Source organism: Erpetoichthys calabaricus, chromosome 8 (genome assembly GCF_900747795.2).
Source record: "Erpetoichthys calabaricus chromosome 8, fErpCal1.3, whole genome shotgun sequence".
Classification (NCBI taxonomy): Eukaryota; Metazoa; Chordata; class Cladistia; order Polypteriformes; family Polypteridae; genus Erpetoichthys; species Erpetoichthys calabaricus.
Genome location: NC_041401.2, coordinates 16,446,782 through 16,463,710, shown reverse-complemented (window position 1 = coordinate 16,463,710; position 16,929 = coordinate 16,446,782). Strand labels below are relative to the sequence as shown.

The 16,929-nt window shown below is 43.7% G+C and overlaps 1 protein-coding gene across 1 annotated transcript in view; it reads right to left on the bottom strand.

The window, feature by feature from the left end:
• Positions 1-16,929, bottom strand: part of dnah9l (dynein, axonemal, heavy polypeptide 9 like) — a 514,436-nt gene that overhangs the window by 414,221 nt on the left and 83,286 nt on the right. Inside the window, exons 15-18 of the mRNA XM_051930607.1 lie at positions 14,534-14,625; positions 10,526-10,652; positions 3,743-3,895; positions 1,770-2,003 (exon numbers count right to left, since the gene is read on the bottom strand). Coding sequence (XP_051786567.1) covers positions 1,770-2,003; positions 3,743-3,895; positions 10,526-10,652; positions 14,534-14,625 — 606 coding nt within the window. The remainder of the gene's footprint in view (positions 1-1,769; positions 2,004-3,742; positions 3,896-10,525; positions 10,653-14,533; positions 14,626-16,929) is intronic.

Below are 16,929 nucleotides of genomic sequence, written 5' to 3'. Positions count from 1 at the left end.
TCAAGCAGTCATTGCATGCGACAAAGAACTAAATATGACATATGGCTTTAAGAAACCTGCCATTGCTATGTCCAAACATTATGGTGCCCTGAAATGGGAAATGTGTGTGAATTTCCTTAAATTAAGCTCTGCAATGAGATCTGTAGTGAGAGTATGTAGCAGGTTGAGCAGACCCTGGAGAGGTGGAGATCTGCTCTACAGAGGAGAGGAATGAAGGTCAGTAGGACCACCAAGACAGAATACATGTGTGTGAATGAGAGGGAGGTCAGTGGAATGGTGAGGATGCAGGGAGTAGAGTCGGTGAAGGTGGATGAGTTTAAATACTTGGGATCAATAGTACAGAGTAATGGGGATTGTGGAAGAGAAGTGAAGAAGAGAGTGCAGGCAGGGTGGAATGGGTGGAGAAGAGTGTCAGGAGTGATTTGTGACAGACAGGTATCAGCAAGAGTGAAAGGGAAGGTCTACAGGATGGCAGTGAGACCAGCTATGTTATATGGGCTGGAGGCGGTGGCACTGACCAGAAAACAGGAGACAGAGCTGGAGGTGGCAGAGTTAAAGATGCTAAGATTTGCATTGGGTGTGACGAGGATGAACAGGATTAGAAATGAGGACATTAGAGGGTCAGCTCAAGATGGGAGACAAAGTCAGAGAGGTGAGATTGCATTGGTTTGGACATGTGCAGAGGAGAGATGCTGCGTATATTGGGAGAAGGGTTCTAAGGATAGAGCTGCCAGGTAAGAGGAAGACAGGAAGGCCTAAGAGAAGGTTTATGGATGTGGTGAGAGAGGACATGCAGGTGATGGGTGTGACAGAGCAGGATGACGAGGACAGAAAGATATGGAAGAAGATGATCTGCTGTGGCGACCCCTAACGGGAGTAGCCGAAAGAAGAAGAAGAAAAATGTGCTGTGAGCTGGGGGGCTGATCGCATCCCTACAGGTTACGAACGCTCCTCTAAAAAACGCTAAAAGACCGATCTATCACGTGATCCGTGCGGTACTTTGCATACTTAAAAGTCTGAACAGCACCTGTCAGAATTTGATTGTTTGATTTTCTCTCTCTCTCTTACATTCTCTGCTCCTGACGTGCACTCCTTTGAAGAGGAAGATATGCTTGCATTCTTTTAATTGTGAGACGGAACTGTCATCTCTGTCTTGTCATGGAGCACAGTTTAAACTTTTGAAAAAGAGACAAATGTTTGTTTGCAGTGTTTGAATAAAGTTCCTGTCTCTACAACCTCCTGTGTTTCTGTGCAAATCTGTGACCCAAGCGTGACAAGTGGTACCAGGAGTGGAGTGAATGTGAATAAAGCTGAGGGAGGGGGGTGTGAGCAGGGGGGGGTGGGGGGGCTGATCGCACCCCTACAGGTTACGGACGCTCCTCTAAAGAACGCTAAAAGACTACCTTCACATTGCTCCTTTGCTTGCTGGGCTTACTTGCGGCTGATCTATCTCGTGATCCTTGCTGTACTTCGCATACTTCGCAGTGCGCTTTAATGACAATGTCTGAAAATGTTTGATTTGTAGTTTTAAACTGTGGAGCAGTGGGGTCAATTAATGAAAAATGGGTCTTTGTCCCAAATATGATGGAGATCACTGTATATTAAGCACCATCTCTTAATACGTGGAGGTCAGCTGACACTATGCTACACACCAAGATTTACCCAAACCGCTGACCCTAAGCAGGTTTTGGCAGACAGAAGTGAGGACTGACCCAACAATCTTAGCCCCAAGCACCCCCCCAGACCTCCCTCCCTGCCTGCCGGCCTACCTGTTTGCGATTGTAGTCTTTCAGCGCCGTCTCAAAGCCCTCTTCCAGACGCTCAAAGGCTATACCCACATCAGTTGCCCACCATATCTGGCTGCCGGTGAGTGACACCTGAGCAGGATAGTCAAAGAGCCATTGGTCCCGAGGCTTATCCTCATATGCAGCCACTGCCTCCATGATCTCCTGACGCACTGTCCGGCGCACCATGTCTTCTAGATGACTGAGCCAGCATTCGGCCTACAGCACAGGAGAGACATTAATAACAGAATGAGCGGTCACACTTTATAAATAATCACCAGAGGGTGACTTTATAAGGACTCAACTGACCCAGAAGTCTCCCCTCCAGGCATCATAGTTAAAATTGTGAGAGAGCAGCAGGCACAGGAGGCAATTGAACAGGCAGAAGCGAGGATGAGAGACAGCATGCTGGTGGTTTTGGTTTCGGGCAGACGAGCTGGGTTTGGGCGCTATATAAGATCACGCTACGATAAAGGCCGGGAGACAGAGAGGGAGAGAAGTCAGCTGATCCAGGAATAGAGCCATGTGGAGGTGTAAGAGGAACGCCATAGCAGGACAATGACAAGGCACACAAGTAGAGCGCTTGGATCAGCTGGGACCATATAACTGCCCGTAAGATCACATGGGCAGAACTTTGGCAGTCAGGACCAGCTAGAGTCAAGTTTCTGATCCGGCCTGTGCATGTTGTCCTTCCAAGCCCAGTCTAGCTGATACCCCGGCATGCCTACTGTGCCTGGCAAGAGGTTCTTGAGCTGCTGCCTGAAAACTTTGGGAGAGGGGAAGGTACAGGTGGCACCATGAGCACGTGCTGACGCCATCCGCACCAGAGTTCAACAAGGCCAACATCAGTACCAATAAGGCACAACATTTCCAGAAAAACTTCAGGCGAAGCTCAAGGTCTCAACAGGTCTGCTAGCCTCACTGGGTGATTGTCACCTGAAGGTTGACCTACGGAAGCAGTTGAAGTTTCTGGAACACATTACAAGGACGATACTCAGGCCGGATTTGGTCTCTGTTAGAACATGTGAGTGTTCTAAGCAAGTGGTTATGATAGAACTTACTGTCATTTGAGAGGACCACATAGCGGAGGCCCATGAGCGTAAGAAGGCCAAATATCAAGAACCGGTAGAGGAATGTAGAAGGTACAGGTGGAAGGCCCACAGCAAGCCCATTGAGGTGGGGTGCAGAGACCTTACAGGGCAGTATCTACAGCAGGCACGGAGTCTCCTTGGCATTAGGTGATTACAGGTAGGAAGAGCCACCAAGAACATAATTGAAAATGAAACTTTGTCAGGCTAGGCTCAAGTCCTCCTAGAGCCCTGAACTGGCAAGACGGGAGATGAGCCGACCTCGGCTGATAGGAGTTTGTGGCTGCTGAGTGTCCACCGGCTAAACGCGAGGGATGGGTGAGCCGGGGAGACAGAAGGAGGTGGGCTGAGATTGTGGGAAGAGAGATGGATTTTATTCCCACTTTCACTGGTTTTATGGATTTGTGCACTTTTTTTTTTTTTTGAGAACACTGCACCGTGGACACTTTTGGTTTTACTTTTGACTGTTTTTAATAAAAGCACTCAAGCACTTTCCACCATCCCCTGGCTTCAATGAGATTTGTCAGCTCATCTCGGTCATAACTATTGACGGTGTTGGTTCAACAGACTCCCATGTGGCATCGTCACAATTTGTACCTTCCACTTTTTGTCATGCACTATATTGTTATTTTACATGTTAGTTTGCTTTGACGAGTATGCAAGTACCACATAACCTCATAACTGACAGAAATTCAAGACAATAAAAACAACGAGTCACAAACACTGCAAAACTGCAAGAAAATGGTTTTCTCCTTACAATCTAACCTTCATTTTTATCGGTTTAAAAAATAAGCATGTTAGGGATAATTACAGAGATGGATACCACAAAAGGCCCCCTAGAGATAGAAGTGAGACGTGATGTCTTCTTACCTGTCCTTCACAAATGCAGGGCTGCGTGAAAGGCACATATTCCCCTTCCCGACTGTACATGCCAACCGCAGTCCGGATGGCTCCGTCTGCCTCTCCTTCTTCAAATTTCAGGTCCGCCAGGTTATCAAACAGTTTCAGTAAGTGGCGTGTCACCTGTGAGGAGATTGTTGCGTTGGTGACGTACCATACTGTTGATGTGACATTCAGTATAATAAGACAGAGAGCCACAAAGTTGCCTATTATCAGGTTGACATTGATTGTACTCTGCTATTTTGGGCATATTCTCTATAAAGAATGATATAAACGTCTAACACAGAGCTTTCATTCCAATCCCAGCTCTTACGATTGCTCATTAGAGGCCATTGTAGGGTGCGATCAAGGAAAGCACTCACTGTAAGTAGCATGAAGAAATGTTGGATCGTCAAGTCGGATGTCAAAGTTTAATTACGCGCAAAAAAGTAACAACAGGGATACGCTATGTGCAATAAATCAAAATCAAAACAAGATAGCCGCCAGGCTGGGCAAACTTTTAGTTCTGGTCAACGAGGAAGGAGCTCCGTCCTGAGGCGCATTCTGTACAAGACTGAGCCCCTCCTTCCGGCAGATTCTGGGCTTTATAGGTGGAGGACCAGAAAGGGCGGAGTCAGTTGCCCTCATTGGGCGTCTTCTCTGTACTGAGAATAAAAGAGGAGAAAGTTAGTATCAGCGCCCCCTCTTGACCCGGGGTGGTAATACCTACCATAGATAAGCCCAGTGAGAGATCCAAAGACATGCATGCGTGACAAGGGTCATATGAAAATATGTTCTAGAAAGTTCAAAACGCTTTACTTTCAGATTCAATAGCGCTGTAAAATCGTTGTGTATGCTAGTGTTGTATTGCAGCCACAGTGGCGATGGTGTAAGAAAGACAAGAAGGGGTAGAGCAACCGAATTTATACACGCTCTGTTGAAATTCTACAGTCGATAGGGCACTGTGGTAAAGAATGGCTTTGGATTCAAACCACTCCTAAACAGCCAGCTTTAGACCAATAGAATTCTGGTGCAACACATCCGCCCAATTGCTTTATTTTCACACTTGCCCCCAAAAATCCATTTATTGAGTAAAGCTTGCCAGCTAGGTAGCCTTCCTACCCTGCAGAGAATCACTTGCCAAACTGGCTTTAAACACTTTTCCCAACTCTGCCATAAAATTCCTCAGTCGGTCCTAAAGATTGGGGGGGGTCTTTAAACATGAACGGTCCTCACCAATGAAACACTAATATTACATTGCTTTGTCTAAGTTACAAAGAAAGACATAAAAATATTTATCAACTTATATACAATATCTGCGGTGGGCTGGCGCCCTGCCCGGGGTTTGTTTCCTGCCTTGCGCCCTGTGTTGACTGGGATTGGCTCCAGCAGACCCCCGTGACCCTGTAGTTAGGATATAGCGGGTTGGATAATGGATGGATATATACAATATTTCACACCACAGCAGCCATCCACATAACATACCGCTGTCTAGTTACACAATTACGATACTTGTGCAAGTTACATTGCTGTTTTTAGCTGCAGGTCAGTTTTGCTTTTTTCTTTTTTATTTCAAGAAGATAATGGAAAATATTTCAGTTGTACTTTAGCATGGGAGCAAATCAAAACAATCAATGAGTTGTCGGTGCTTGATATCAGAAGCGAGAGCTCCGCAGGGAAGGGGAGACGCGTGGCAATTGATCGGAAGACGGTGAAAATCACGTGAAGTGTTCTTGTGCATTCATTCTGGCACGAAAAACTGTTTTGAAGCAAATCACTCAAAGGTACAGTTTTGGCATTAGGTCTTTACAACGGCCAGTAGAAAAGGATGAAAATGGCTTATTCTATAGTAGCAATCTGTTATTATAACATTGTGGCTTATCATCATATAATAACATTTTACTTTCGGAAATGAAAATTGTTGAAATTGTGCATAAATATGTATCTTTTTGTCCTGTCCATTCTAGTGCTCTCTCCAATTGCCTGTAGTTCAAATGTAAAAGAAAGGGAGAAAATGTTGATCTACAGTAGCAGTCAACCCCAACAGTGCAATAAGAGTATGAGATTTGGGGAATTCTGTTATGGTCTGCTTAATAAAGAGTCTAAAAATGTCTTCCCGGTCATCTTACCTTATCGTCTGACTCATCTTCAGAAACTTAGAACAGAGTATTACATAAGAAATCCACTTTTATACTATTTATATATCCCGTGTCACGCATGGGTATCTGAGGATCACCTTCCAGGCTCTGATAACGTATGCAATAACCCACTGGGACAAGAGGAGGCACCAAAGCCTACCATACCATCTCTTTTCTCTTCCCCAACTCAGAGAAACCACCCAAGGAGGGACACCCCCAGGTCACGCCCCCCACTCTATTAAGCCACTCCCCTTCCTGTCAGGACAGAATAATTCTGAAGGCTCCCAGAAGATGGCATCTCAGTTGGTGGAACTATGTCCCGTATGAAGGAGCTCCCCGACACAGGCCCGCTCGAAAGAACTGATTACAGTGATCCCTCGCTATATCGCGCTTTGCCTTTCGCGGATTCACTCCATCGCGGATTTTATATGTAAGCATATTTAAATATATATCGTGGATTTTTCGCTGCTTCGGGGGTTTCTGCGGACAATGGGTCTTTTAATTTCTGGTACATGCTTCCTCAGTTGGTTTGCCCAGTTGATTTTATACAAGGGACGCTATTGGCAGATGGCTGAGAAGCTACCCAGCTTACTTTTCTCTCTCTCTCTCTCTTGCGCTGACTATCTGTGATCCTGACGTAGGGGGATTGAGCAGGGGGGCTGTTCGCACACCTAGACGATACGGACGCTCGTCTAAAAATGCTGAAAGATTATCTTCACGTTGGCTACCTTCTGTGCAGCTGCTTCGTGAAGCGACATGCTGCACGGTGCTTCACATACTTAAAAGCTCGAAGGGCACGTATTGATTTTTTTATCTGTCTCTCTCTCTCTCTCTGCTCCTGACGGAGGGGGTGTGAGCTGCCGCCTTCAACAGCTTTGTGCCGCGGTGCTTCGCATACTTAAAAGAAAAACAGCACCATTGATTTGTTTGCTCCTTTGAAGAGGAAGATATGTTTGCATTCTTTTAATTGTGAGACGGAACTGTCATCTCTGTCTTGTCATGGAGCACAGTTTAAACTTTTGAAAAAGAGACAAATGTTTGTTTGCAGTGTTTGAATAACGTTCCTGTCTCTCTACAACCTCCTGTGTTTCTGCGTAAATCTGTGACCCAAGCATGACAATATAAAAATAACCATATAAACATATGGTTTCTACTTCGCGGATTTTCTTATTTCGCGGGTGGCTCTGGAACGCAACCCCCGCGATGGAGGAGGGATTACTGTATTCTGAGAAGCTCATGGATGCTAACGAGGCACTTGTTATACTTATTTTTGGTTGTGCCACCACGCGCTCTCTTTTGTTCAGTGTTTTTGGACACCTGCAGTAACTGGGGTAGCCCGGCTGGCAACAGGGTTGTCTTAACACATGGGCATGCAGGGCAATTGCCCGGGGGTCCCATGCTAATCTATGTATGTTGTGACTTGCTGAGTTCTTGTGTAGGTAGGGGTTCCAGTGCACTGCCTATAACGCTGTTAAGACAGCCCTGGCTGGCAACCCAAATTTTCTTCTGTTCTCTGATTTCTTATTTGCATTACACACCATGTTATAAGAGTACGTATTTATTTATTTTTTTGTGTGCTGTTTATTCATTATTATTATCTAGCACACAGGTGTCGAACTCCGGTCCTGGAGGGCCGCAGTGGCTGCAGGTTTTCATTCTATCCTTCTTCTTCATTTGTGACATGTTTTTGCTGCTAATTAACTTCTTTTACTTTAGTTTTAATTAACTTGACTCAGACCCCTTAGTTGTCTCTTTTTCCTTAATTAGCAGCCAAACAATAATGAGACACAAAACAAGCCGCCACATGACCAGCTCACCTGTGCTCAGCACATAATATCTGAAAATAAAGAAAGGTGACGGTGTTCTTAGAAAAAACAGAAAATCAACAGTTTTAGAAATGTCTGCCGTGGCAGAATGAGAGCAGCAACAAGCAGTGGAATAAAATAACGAGTTTAATTAACAGCAAGAATCAGCTTTTCTTCAACTCTTTTAGGGCGGATGTCGACTTTTGTTGACAGGAGGGGTTGAGGGCGAATGTCGACAAAAGTCGACATCCAGAGATAGAGGGCAACAATCAGCTGTTAATGGCGACAAAACTCACTGTCACGTCGCAGGCATTCCCTCTGTGCTTGGAGGAATGCTAGACTCGTTGACTCGGCAACTAATCCTTGCGTGTGCATGAGTTGTGAAATGTAAACAATGGCAAGATGGCATCGACATGTCACAAGGGAGTGAAGCGAGTGCAGAAAAGAAAACACTCGGCAGACGATGTTTTGTACATTATCGCAGAATCGGATTTTATTGACAGTGATCAGGAGATCAAACAAGAGAGTGAGAAGCCGGCATCAGCTGATCGGACACCAGCCGATGCCGTGCCAGCTGATCCGCTGCCAGCTGAGCACATTTGCGCAGCCGATGCATCTACGGCAAGGTTCACGTGGGAGGAATACCCAGACATTGATCCGTGGGAGCCGAACTGGCTACCGGACTTCACAAGACAGCATGGTTTGCTGTTGGACACGACAGATCACCAGCTGCTGAACTACTTCAGGCTGCTCTCTCCTGATGCTGCTTTTCAGCTACTGTCAGACGAGACAAACAGGTAGGCAGAAAAATTTTTTGAATCGCGGGCTGCGCTTGCATCGCATTCTCATTTTTCAAAGTGGAAACCCACAACAAAAGACGAGATGAAGCGCGCTGTGGCATTACAAATAGAGATGGGACAGAACTGGTAATATAACTTCAGGGAGCATTGGTCCAAACGTGCTTTGTCCCCTAGTGGCTTTGGACAGGTTATGCAGCGAGATGATAAGTACGTGATGCTGCAAAGTTTTATTCACTTCTGTAACAAAACAGAAGCAAACCCCATGGGGTGAGCCAGGCTATAACACCATGCATAAAGTTCAGCCCCTGCTTGACATTGTGGAACCAACATAGAAACAATTTTATCAGCCTGGCTGTGATTTGTCTGTGCATGAATCAATGATAAAATAAAAGGGACACCTTTTTTTCTGCAAATATATGCCAGACAAGCCCACAAAGTATGGCATAAAGGATTTTGTACTGGCAGAAGCAAACACTGGTTTCTGCCTGAAAGTAATTACATATACAGGAAAGTATTTCTTTCAAAGAGACAACTGTCCCTTGACAAGTCAGGTTGTGCTGGAGCTGCTTCAGGGCTATGAACATTTGGGTCATGTTGTGTACATTTGGACAATTTGTATACATGCCCAGAATTGTTCATGGAGCTACAGAGCAGAGGAATTGGAGCTTGTGGCACAGTGAGGGTGAACAGGAGACACATGGCTTCACAGTTGAAGCCAGACAGGCTGAAGATGAAAAGAGGTGACAATACGGTTTTCATTCGGGTGGATAACTTGGTGGCAGTGGCATGGCACGATGGCAAACGGGTGACTTGTCTCTCTATAGTACACACTAACAATATATGTGAGAAGGTGCAGCAACAGACAATTGAAAAGTAGGCACCAAAGCAACACATATTGTAAGGAGTGCAATGTGGCAATGACTGAAATTGGCTGCTTTGAGCGAGATCAGACTTTGCTGTGTAAAATGTATGTGATATGTATGTGAAATCATAGAGTATGCAGGCTCATACAACATGCAAGGCAGTAACATTTGTCAAAAGTAAATATTTTTTGTTGATTTCAATTGCTTTGTGTTCTTTTTTTAAAAAACGTTAGTTTTTGGAAAAATATTCAGCCCTGGGAGAAAAGAAACAAAAAAAAATTAGCCCTAAAAGAGTTAAGAGATTGGTTGGAGTGAAAATTGGTTGGAGTTTCAAATCCCAATTTAGCTGGTCATCTGTCGGCTTGTTTCACATCTCATTTCTGTTTGGCTCTCATTTAATGAAGAAAGGAATACATTCAGAGGACTGACTCCTTAAAAACAGGGCTATTAAAATGGAGGGAAAATGAGTTAATTAGCAATGAAAACTAGTCAGTGATTAGGAAAAGGGTTAGAATGAAAACCTGTAGCCACTGCGGCCCTCCAGGCCTGGATTTCGACACCCCTGATCTAGCACGTCTAACCAGGAGGTGGCCCCGGGGAAGACCCAGGACACGCTGGAGGGACTATGTCTCTCAGCTGGCCTGGGAACGCCTCAGGATTCCCCCGGAAGAGCTAATAGAAGCGGCCAGGGAGAGGGAAGTCTAGGCATGTCTGATTAAGCTGCTGCCCCCGTGACCCGATCTCAGATAAGTGGAGGAGGATGGATGGATGGATAATTTTCTTTTCTTTGAGATCTTGTAAGGCACATTGAGATACATTCTGTGTATGTAAATGTGCTATTGAAATAAATGTTGTTTTGGTAGGGTGATATAAAATTTTGCACCTCTCCATTTGATTATTACTCACCTCATGTGTGACTGAATGGGTGCCCCTCAGCCACCCATTTTTTTGTATTTTATATAGCGCCTTTCTCATTAAGCATCACCACCAAGCACTTTAGAGATAATGTAAGACTACAGTACCATAACCCCCACTAATGGGCAGCCATTCACCGTGCACAACGTGACCGCAGGCCAGCCCTGCCTCAGACCATTAGTAGAAGCTGCTCAGGGTCATCCTTAATGAAGCACCCTGATGAACTGCACCCCACCCCAATTGTTCTATTTACCTTGACTGGCTGAGTTCCTTTGGACACAATTTCTAGCAGATCCATAGCAGACACAAAATAAAAGCGAGGAAATGTGAGTCTCTTGGTCTCCAGGTACTCCGCTAAAGCCTTCTCGCATACCGACAGTCTTGAGAATTGAAAGAAAGAAAAAAAAATGAAATACTAATAAGAGTGAGACATCTTCAGTTCGTTAATGAGCACAATGTTAAACTGCCAGAGAGCAATATGGCAATATTTTTGCTATCCTGTTCCTAACCTTAAAACCCCACATAGCTGCTATACCTGTAAAGAGAAGCAATTACACGATAATTGCACCATTACACCAGTTAACAACTGCACGGTTCAGGTGGCCTTTCACCTAGCCCACTTCTAATGTGTCTAAGCCGCAGCCTCGTTAGAGTGGGAGCGACAGAGGAGGAAGCTCTAATAGATCATGAGCGTCTCGGGCACAAAGCCTGGAAAGTTTCTGGATGCAGACGTTGAGCAAAAGCCTGAAGGGATGGCGAGAGCAGGCCGAGGATGTGTGTCTCCCCCACCCGTCATGACATCTCAGTTGCCTTACTGAATTTTGGCCTAACGGCAGGGCCGACTTAACAGCATTATAGCCTTTGAATGTTTTCAGGGGGGGGGGACTGTGAGGGTGCTGCGTGTCACACCTGTGTTCCTGAAGATCAACCTTCCTGACTCTGTTGGAGTAAGCAGTACCACTCCGGGACGTGAGGGGGCACTCAAGATGACTGTCTCTCCTTTTCCTCCCACAGCTTTGAGAAGCCACCTGGTGAGGGCAACCAATCCCCAACCACAGTGCCCAGAGCTGGCCACACCCCTTCTATAAAAATCAGGCGGTCCCAGAGAATGGAGCCTGACTTTGGAGGTGGAACCCGATCTGGAGGAGTCTCTGATAAGTTGCTTGTGCATTCCTATCCTGGGAACTCTTCTTCTGTTTCAAGCCGTCTTGGCATGTTGTGCCATTGTGCACAATTTATGTTTGTTTCGCATTACATTCGTGATATTACAGCTCTCTGAATAATTTAAATACTGAGATGTATACTTGATATAATTTTCATAATGATAGGAGTTAAAGCATGTTATTAAACATGGGAACGCAGTGGTGCAGTGATAGTGATGAGCTGGCTCCCCATCCACAGATTGTTCCTGCCTCCCGCAAGATGCTTGCTGTGCTGTGCGCGACCTTGGATGAAATAATTTATTGCAGCAGTACTGTCTCTTTCAAACATACTAACCCTCAATTCCTGTCCTTCCTTTTCTTTCTCCAAGTAACCAATCGCCACACAATCAGCTCTGTAATGAATGTAAAGCCATCTGTAAGCTGAGAACGGCAATTCTTCCAAACTTTTAAGGAACATTGAAATATTTTCAAAGTACATGTTTAATTATTGTATCTATCTATCCATCCAGTGTCGTGCCAGCACCAGAAAGAATACAGCGCGAGGTAGGAACATTCCCTGAGCGGAGCGCCAGCTCCTCGCTAGTGCTGCGACACCGTGTCCTCACATGTTTAATTAATAACAAAATAGATTGAGACAAGGAGTGGAGACGGCAGAATGGTGGAAATGAAACACAGCCTGGTATGGAGACTCGTGTTTGGCCACCGTGTAACTATATTTGGATGATAAATTGGACTGGACTGCCAATACTGATGCTCTGTGCAAGAGAGGACAGAGCCGACTATACTTCCTTAGAAGGCTGGCATCCTTCAACATCTGCAATAAGATGCTGCAGATGTTCTATCAGACGGTTGTGGCGAGCGTCTTCTTCTACGCAGTGGTATGCTGGGGAGGCAGCATAAAGAAGAGGAACGCCTCACGCCTGGACAAACTGGTGAGGAAGGCAGGCTCTATTGTAGGCACAGAGCTGGACAGTTTGACATCCGTGGCAGAGCGACGGGCGCTGAGCAGACTCCTGTCAATCATGGAGAATCCACTGCATCCACTGAACAGGATCATCTCCAGACAGGAGCAGCTTCAGCGACAGACTGCTGTCACCGTCCTGCTCCACTGACAGACTGAGGAGATCGTTCCTCCATCACTCTATGAGACTCTTCAATTCCACCCGGGGGGGTAAACATTAACATTATACAAAGTTATTGTCTGTTTTACTTGCATTTTTATCACTCTTTAATTTATTGTTTTTTATCAATATGCTGCTGCTGCTGGAGTATGTGAATTTCCCCTTGGGATTAATAAAGTATCTATCTATCTAAAAGAACGACTAGACTTAATTTGGTTATCTGACCCACGGATAACAACCTCTTGAAAAGCCCAGTGCTGACTTTACTCGTGGTTTACTTTTGGTTTTGACCTTGTGCTTTGTCTCTCAACCTTGATTATTGTCTCTTGAATTTTGAATCTAGTTCCTGTTTTTCAAACCTTTTTATTTCTTTTGTTTTTCTTTTTGCATCCCCCTGTTTTCTTTAAAATTGTATCTGCCAGTTCACTGTCAGAAAAACAATATAATCAAAATGCTCCACAACGAGAGGGGATTACCATAAATCCCTGGCCTGAAAGGAGATGAGTAATAAAGAATCTTTATAAAAGGAGAATTTATTGACAAAAACAGAAAAATATAACAAAATACTCAAAAGAGCAAAAAATAGGCAAAAGTAACTACCAAACAGGTAATTCAAAAACAAACAAATCCCAAAAATTCTAAGTTATAATTTTAAGACAGAAGCAAAACGAATAGAAAATAGCAGAACGACCAGTAAAAATAACATTACTCACAAATTGAATTCCTAACTCCACCAGAGTGCATTCAATGAACCACAAGGGACTCCACTTCCCAGCTTTACTATTGTTAAGCAAGGATACATGGGGTAGCCCTCCTTAAGGGGTTCCACCACAAAATATATGGAACATAAAGACATTTAAAGAAACACTGCATGATACATAATGACTAAATGACTAATGAACAGAACAAGAGTAGCAGAAATAATCATAATAAGTGGTTCGAATGGAAAATCGATTGAAAAAGAAATATAAACATAAGCCAGGGAAGGAACTCTGACTGGAACACAACATACAGCGGTGCAGTGGTTAGAGCTTCTACCTGACTGAGCGTGTGAGAATGTGTGTCCTCAGATGGACTCACTCTGACACAGTGTGGCTATGGCTCTGATTTCTAATAAGCATATGCAGAAAATAATTAGTATGCACATCCGTCTCATTTAAAATTGTCCAAAATGTTTTCAGGGCATGATCCAACCTGCAAACGCTACAATCGAGCTCCAGCCTCACTAGGCCACATATTTTGGGCCTGCACCAAATTAACATAATTTCTGACAAAAATCTTTAAATGCCTATCAGACGGCCTTGGTGTCACAATCCCTCCTAATCCACTAACAACTGTGTTTGGTGGGCTCACAGAGGGGCTTAAAGTGGAGAAGGACAAGCAAACTGTAACTGCCTTTACTTTACTATTGGCACGTAGACTTATTTTGCTCAACTGGCAGAATCCTAACTCTCCTATTCTAAGTCAGTGGGTAACTGATGTTATATACTATTTGAAACTGGAAAAAATCAAATTCTCATTTACAGGATCTGTGCGGAACATTTTCAAAACCAGGCAGGACCTAATCAATAGCATTTTAGAATAAGCATTTAAACTGAGGAAGCAGATTCTCTCCCCTCTTTTTCTTTTTTTTAATCTATTTATTTTTATTCATTTATTTATCTACATATTTTTACTATTATTAGTTTTACTCTGCTGACCTAGCTCTCTTTCTCATGGGTGGGGGTCGATTTGTCTCAAACATAGTTTTGTTAAACTTGACTTGCTTGTATGGAATGTTATTTGATTTTAATACAATTAATAAAATGTGTAAAAAAATAAATAAATAAATAATTCGGAACCTCCTTGTTAAGCTCTCCTTTCATTCCAAGACTAGTAAGGAATGCCAAAGTTCTGAAATCCCTTCTGCTCATACTGGTTTCATAATTTTGCAGGATAACACAGTCACGTCTGCTTTCCTGAGTTAAATATTCAAACCTTTGTTGGAGCGCTTCAAGTTTTTCCAGAAATCCTTCCTGGTTAGTCACTTCAATAACTTTTCGGGTCTGAACAACAGATGATATTAGATTCTGTGTACAAAAAAAAAAAAAAGAAACATAGGAACAGTCATTAAAGTGAGAAGCTTCCAAAATTCGGCATTTGAACAAACTTATATGTTGAAGAAATCCTTATTGTATCTTGCCATTGTTATAATGCAGTGTCGGTACTGTGAGAGAAAAATTTATATATCAATTTGTGCATGAAGTGTTTTGGTGTGCAATGTAATATATATAACATTTGTCTTAGAAAAAGCATGAAAAGCCAGTGCTTTTTTTTGGCTGGAGTGCCAATCCTGCCACCAACCACCAAGTTGTCCCTCTAAGTTGGAGGACCTGCTTGCAGATTCATGTCATACCAGGATGGATCAATTGTTAGGGCTCGCTCGGTTAAGGGCCTCGCTCAAGGGCTCAATGGAGTAGTGTCACTTGTGGCATTGTGAGGGATTCAAACCGGCAACCTTCCAATTGTCAGAGCAGATCCCTAGCCTCACAGCCACCACTCCGTCCCAATGTAGTAGAATAAGAACTTTATTTTATGCTCTCTGAAAACATCTCATGTCTTTCAGCCAATCAGAGTAAATATTGAGATGGTGCAAGCCAATGAACCAATCAAAGTGAATGTCAAGTTAATATGCACGCATTAATTCAGCACTGTTATGTAAATTGAGTTGTCTGTAATTTGAGTCTCTGCGTTTATTCTGTGACCATTTGCTGACGACTTTTACTCTGGCCACTGTCCCTTAGAAGACCACTATACAGGGTGCTTCCTCTTCAGGAAGGGAAATTAAAGACACATTGGACAAGTTTCCTCCTGCCTGATTCTTTGGCTTGATTAACTATTTAAAGAGGTCCTAGTTGAGGACAAGATTTCTTTCTCTAATATATTTACAGTTTATTTCTTCCACAGTTTTTGGTACCCAACGATAAGGCCATCCAACTCCTACGAGTGAGGGACACCCAGCAGATTGGGAATCTTAAGAGAAGTGAAGCAGACAAAGTAGCTAAATCCAGTGGGACCGCATCCAACAAAATTTAGGACCAGCCCATTCTTATCTGCGTTAGACCCAAGACTCTGGAGGACGCGACTTTAGCAGTTGAGGAATTAACTTATCCTTTGGGGACTGGGTGTTGGGTCTGAATCCCATGCTGCTATTAAATAGTATTTGGACTAGAGTTCCAATAATAAAATAGCAGGTTAAAGTCCTATTACCCACGTGTGAGGTAAATAGCAGGTTAAAGTCCTACTCTAGACTGCAACCAGCGCTGGGTTAAAGCCCCAGACTGCTATAGCAGTTTCAAAAGTGTACATTTCCAGAGCTCTGGGTTAATTTGGGTTTGTTTGTTTTTGTCAGCTTCTTGATCTTCTTCCCAATGTGCTCCAAATTTTACACAAGATGTCGTAATCGTTCTTTCCCCCCCTGGAATTTCAATTGGGATGATACTTGTACATTAGATTTGGGGAACAATTGGTGGTTCTCCTTGGAGTTTTTATTGGGTTGATATTTGTACATTAAAATGGACCATGGTGGGGAAGGTCTCCTTGAAGGTCAGAACAAGAATTGCCATTACACAACCAATTACCACCAAAAAAATGTAATAAAGCCAGTATGCCATACAGTACCAGCTCACTTCAAGCCCTGCTGTAATGTTCTGTTACATTAACTTTTCTTGGTCTAACATTTTTTGAAATTCTTGCATCCATTTAGGGTTTTTGATTATGGAGATTAAGTGTTCTATGTTGCTTTATCATTTTGGCACTTACTGAAAAATGCTAAAAAAGAAATTGCATTGTTTTATTGTTTTCCATGGGGATCAGTATTTGTTGTTCCAGTAACTTCCCAGAAACGTCAGGGCGTATGACATAATCGGGGAAAACTTCAAAGAAAAAAAGTTGGTCAAAGAATTTCAATAGGAAACCAAGATAAGCAGAATTCCAACAAGAGGAAAACCCAGAGAGAGAATTAGATGCACAAGGATATACTGGATAATATTTATAAATACATAAAAAAAAAGGGCGTAAGATAAGTATAGCATGAGACGAAGTGTATTGCCATAGCCATGTTCCTGCGACACCATTGGATTATAATAAGACCTCAGAAGTTATCCCTCATCAGCTTGAGTTAACAGGAGAACTCCTTGCCTTGGCATAGCACTGACTGTTTCTAAATACTGCCAGTGGAGTGTTCCCTGGTGACATCAGCTGAGCGTTCTCTCTCTCAACTCCCACCTTACTGTGCCATCATAACCACTGCAGTTGGCCAGACCGGAAATCGGCGCCTGGATGCTTGGCCAACGCACTGAGTTCTCCTAGAGACTGCTTCTGAAGACTGTTGT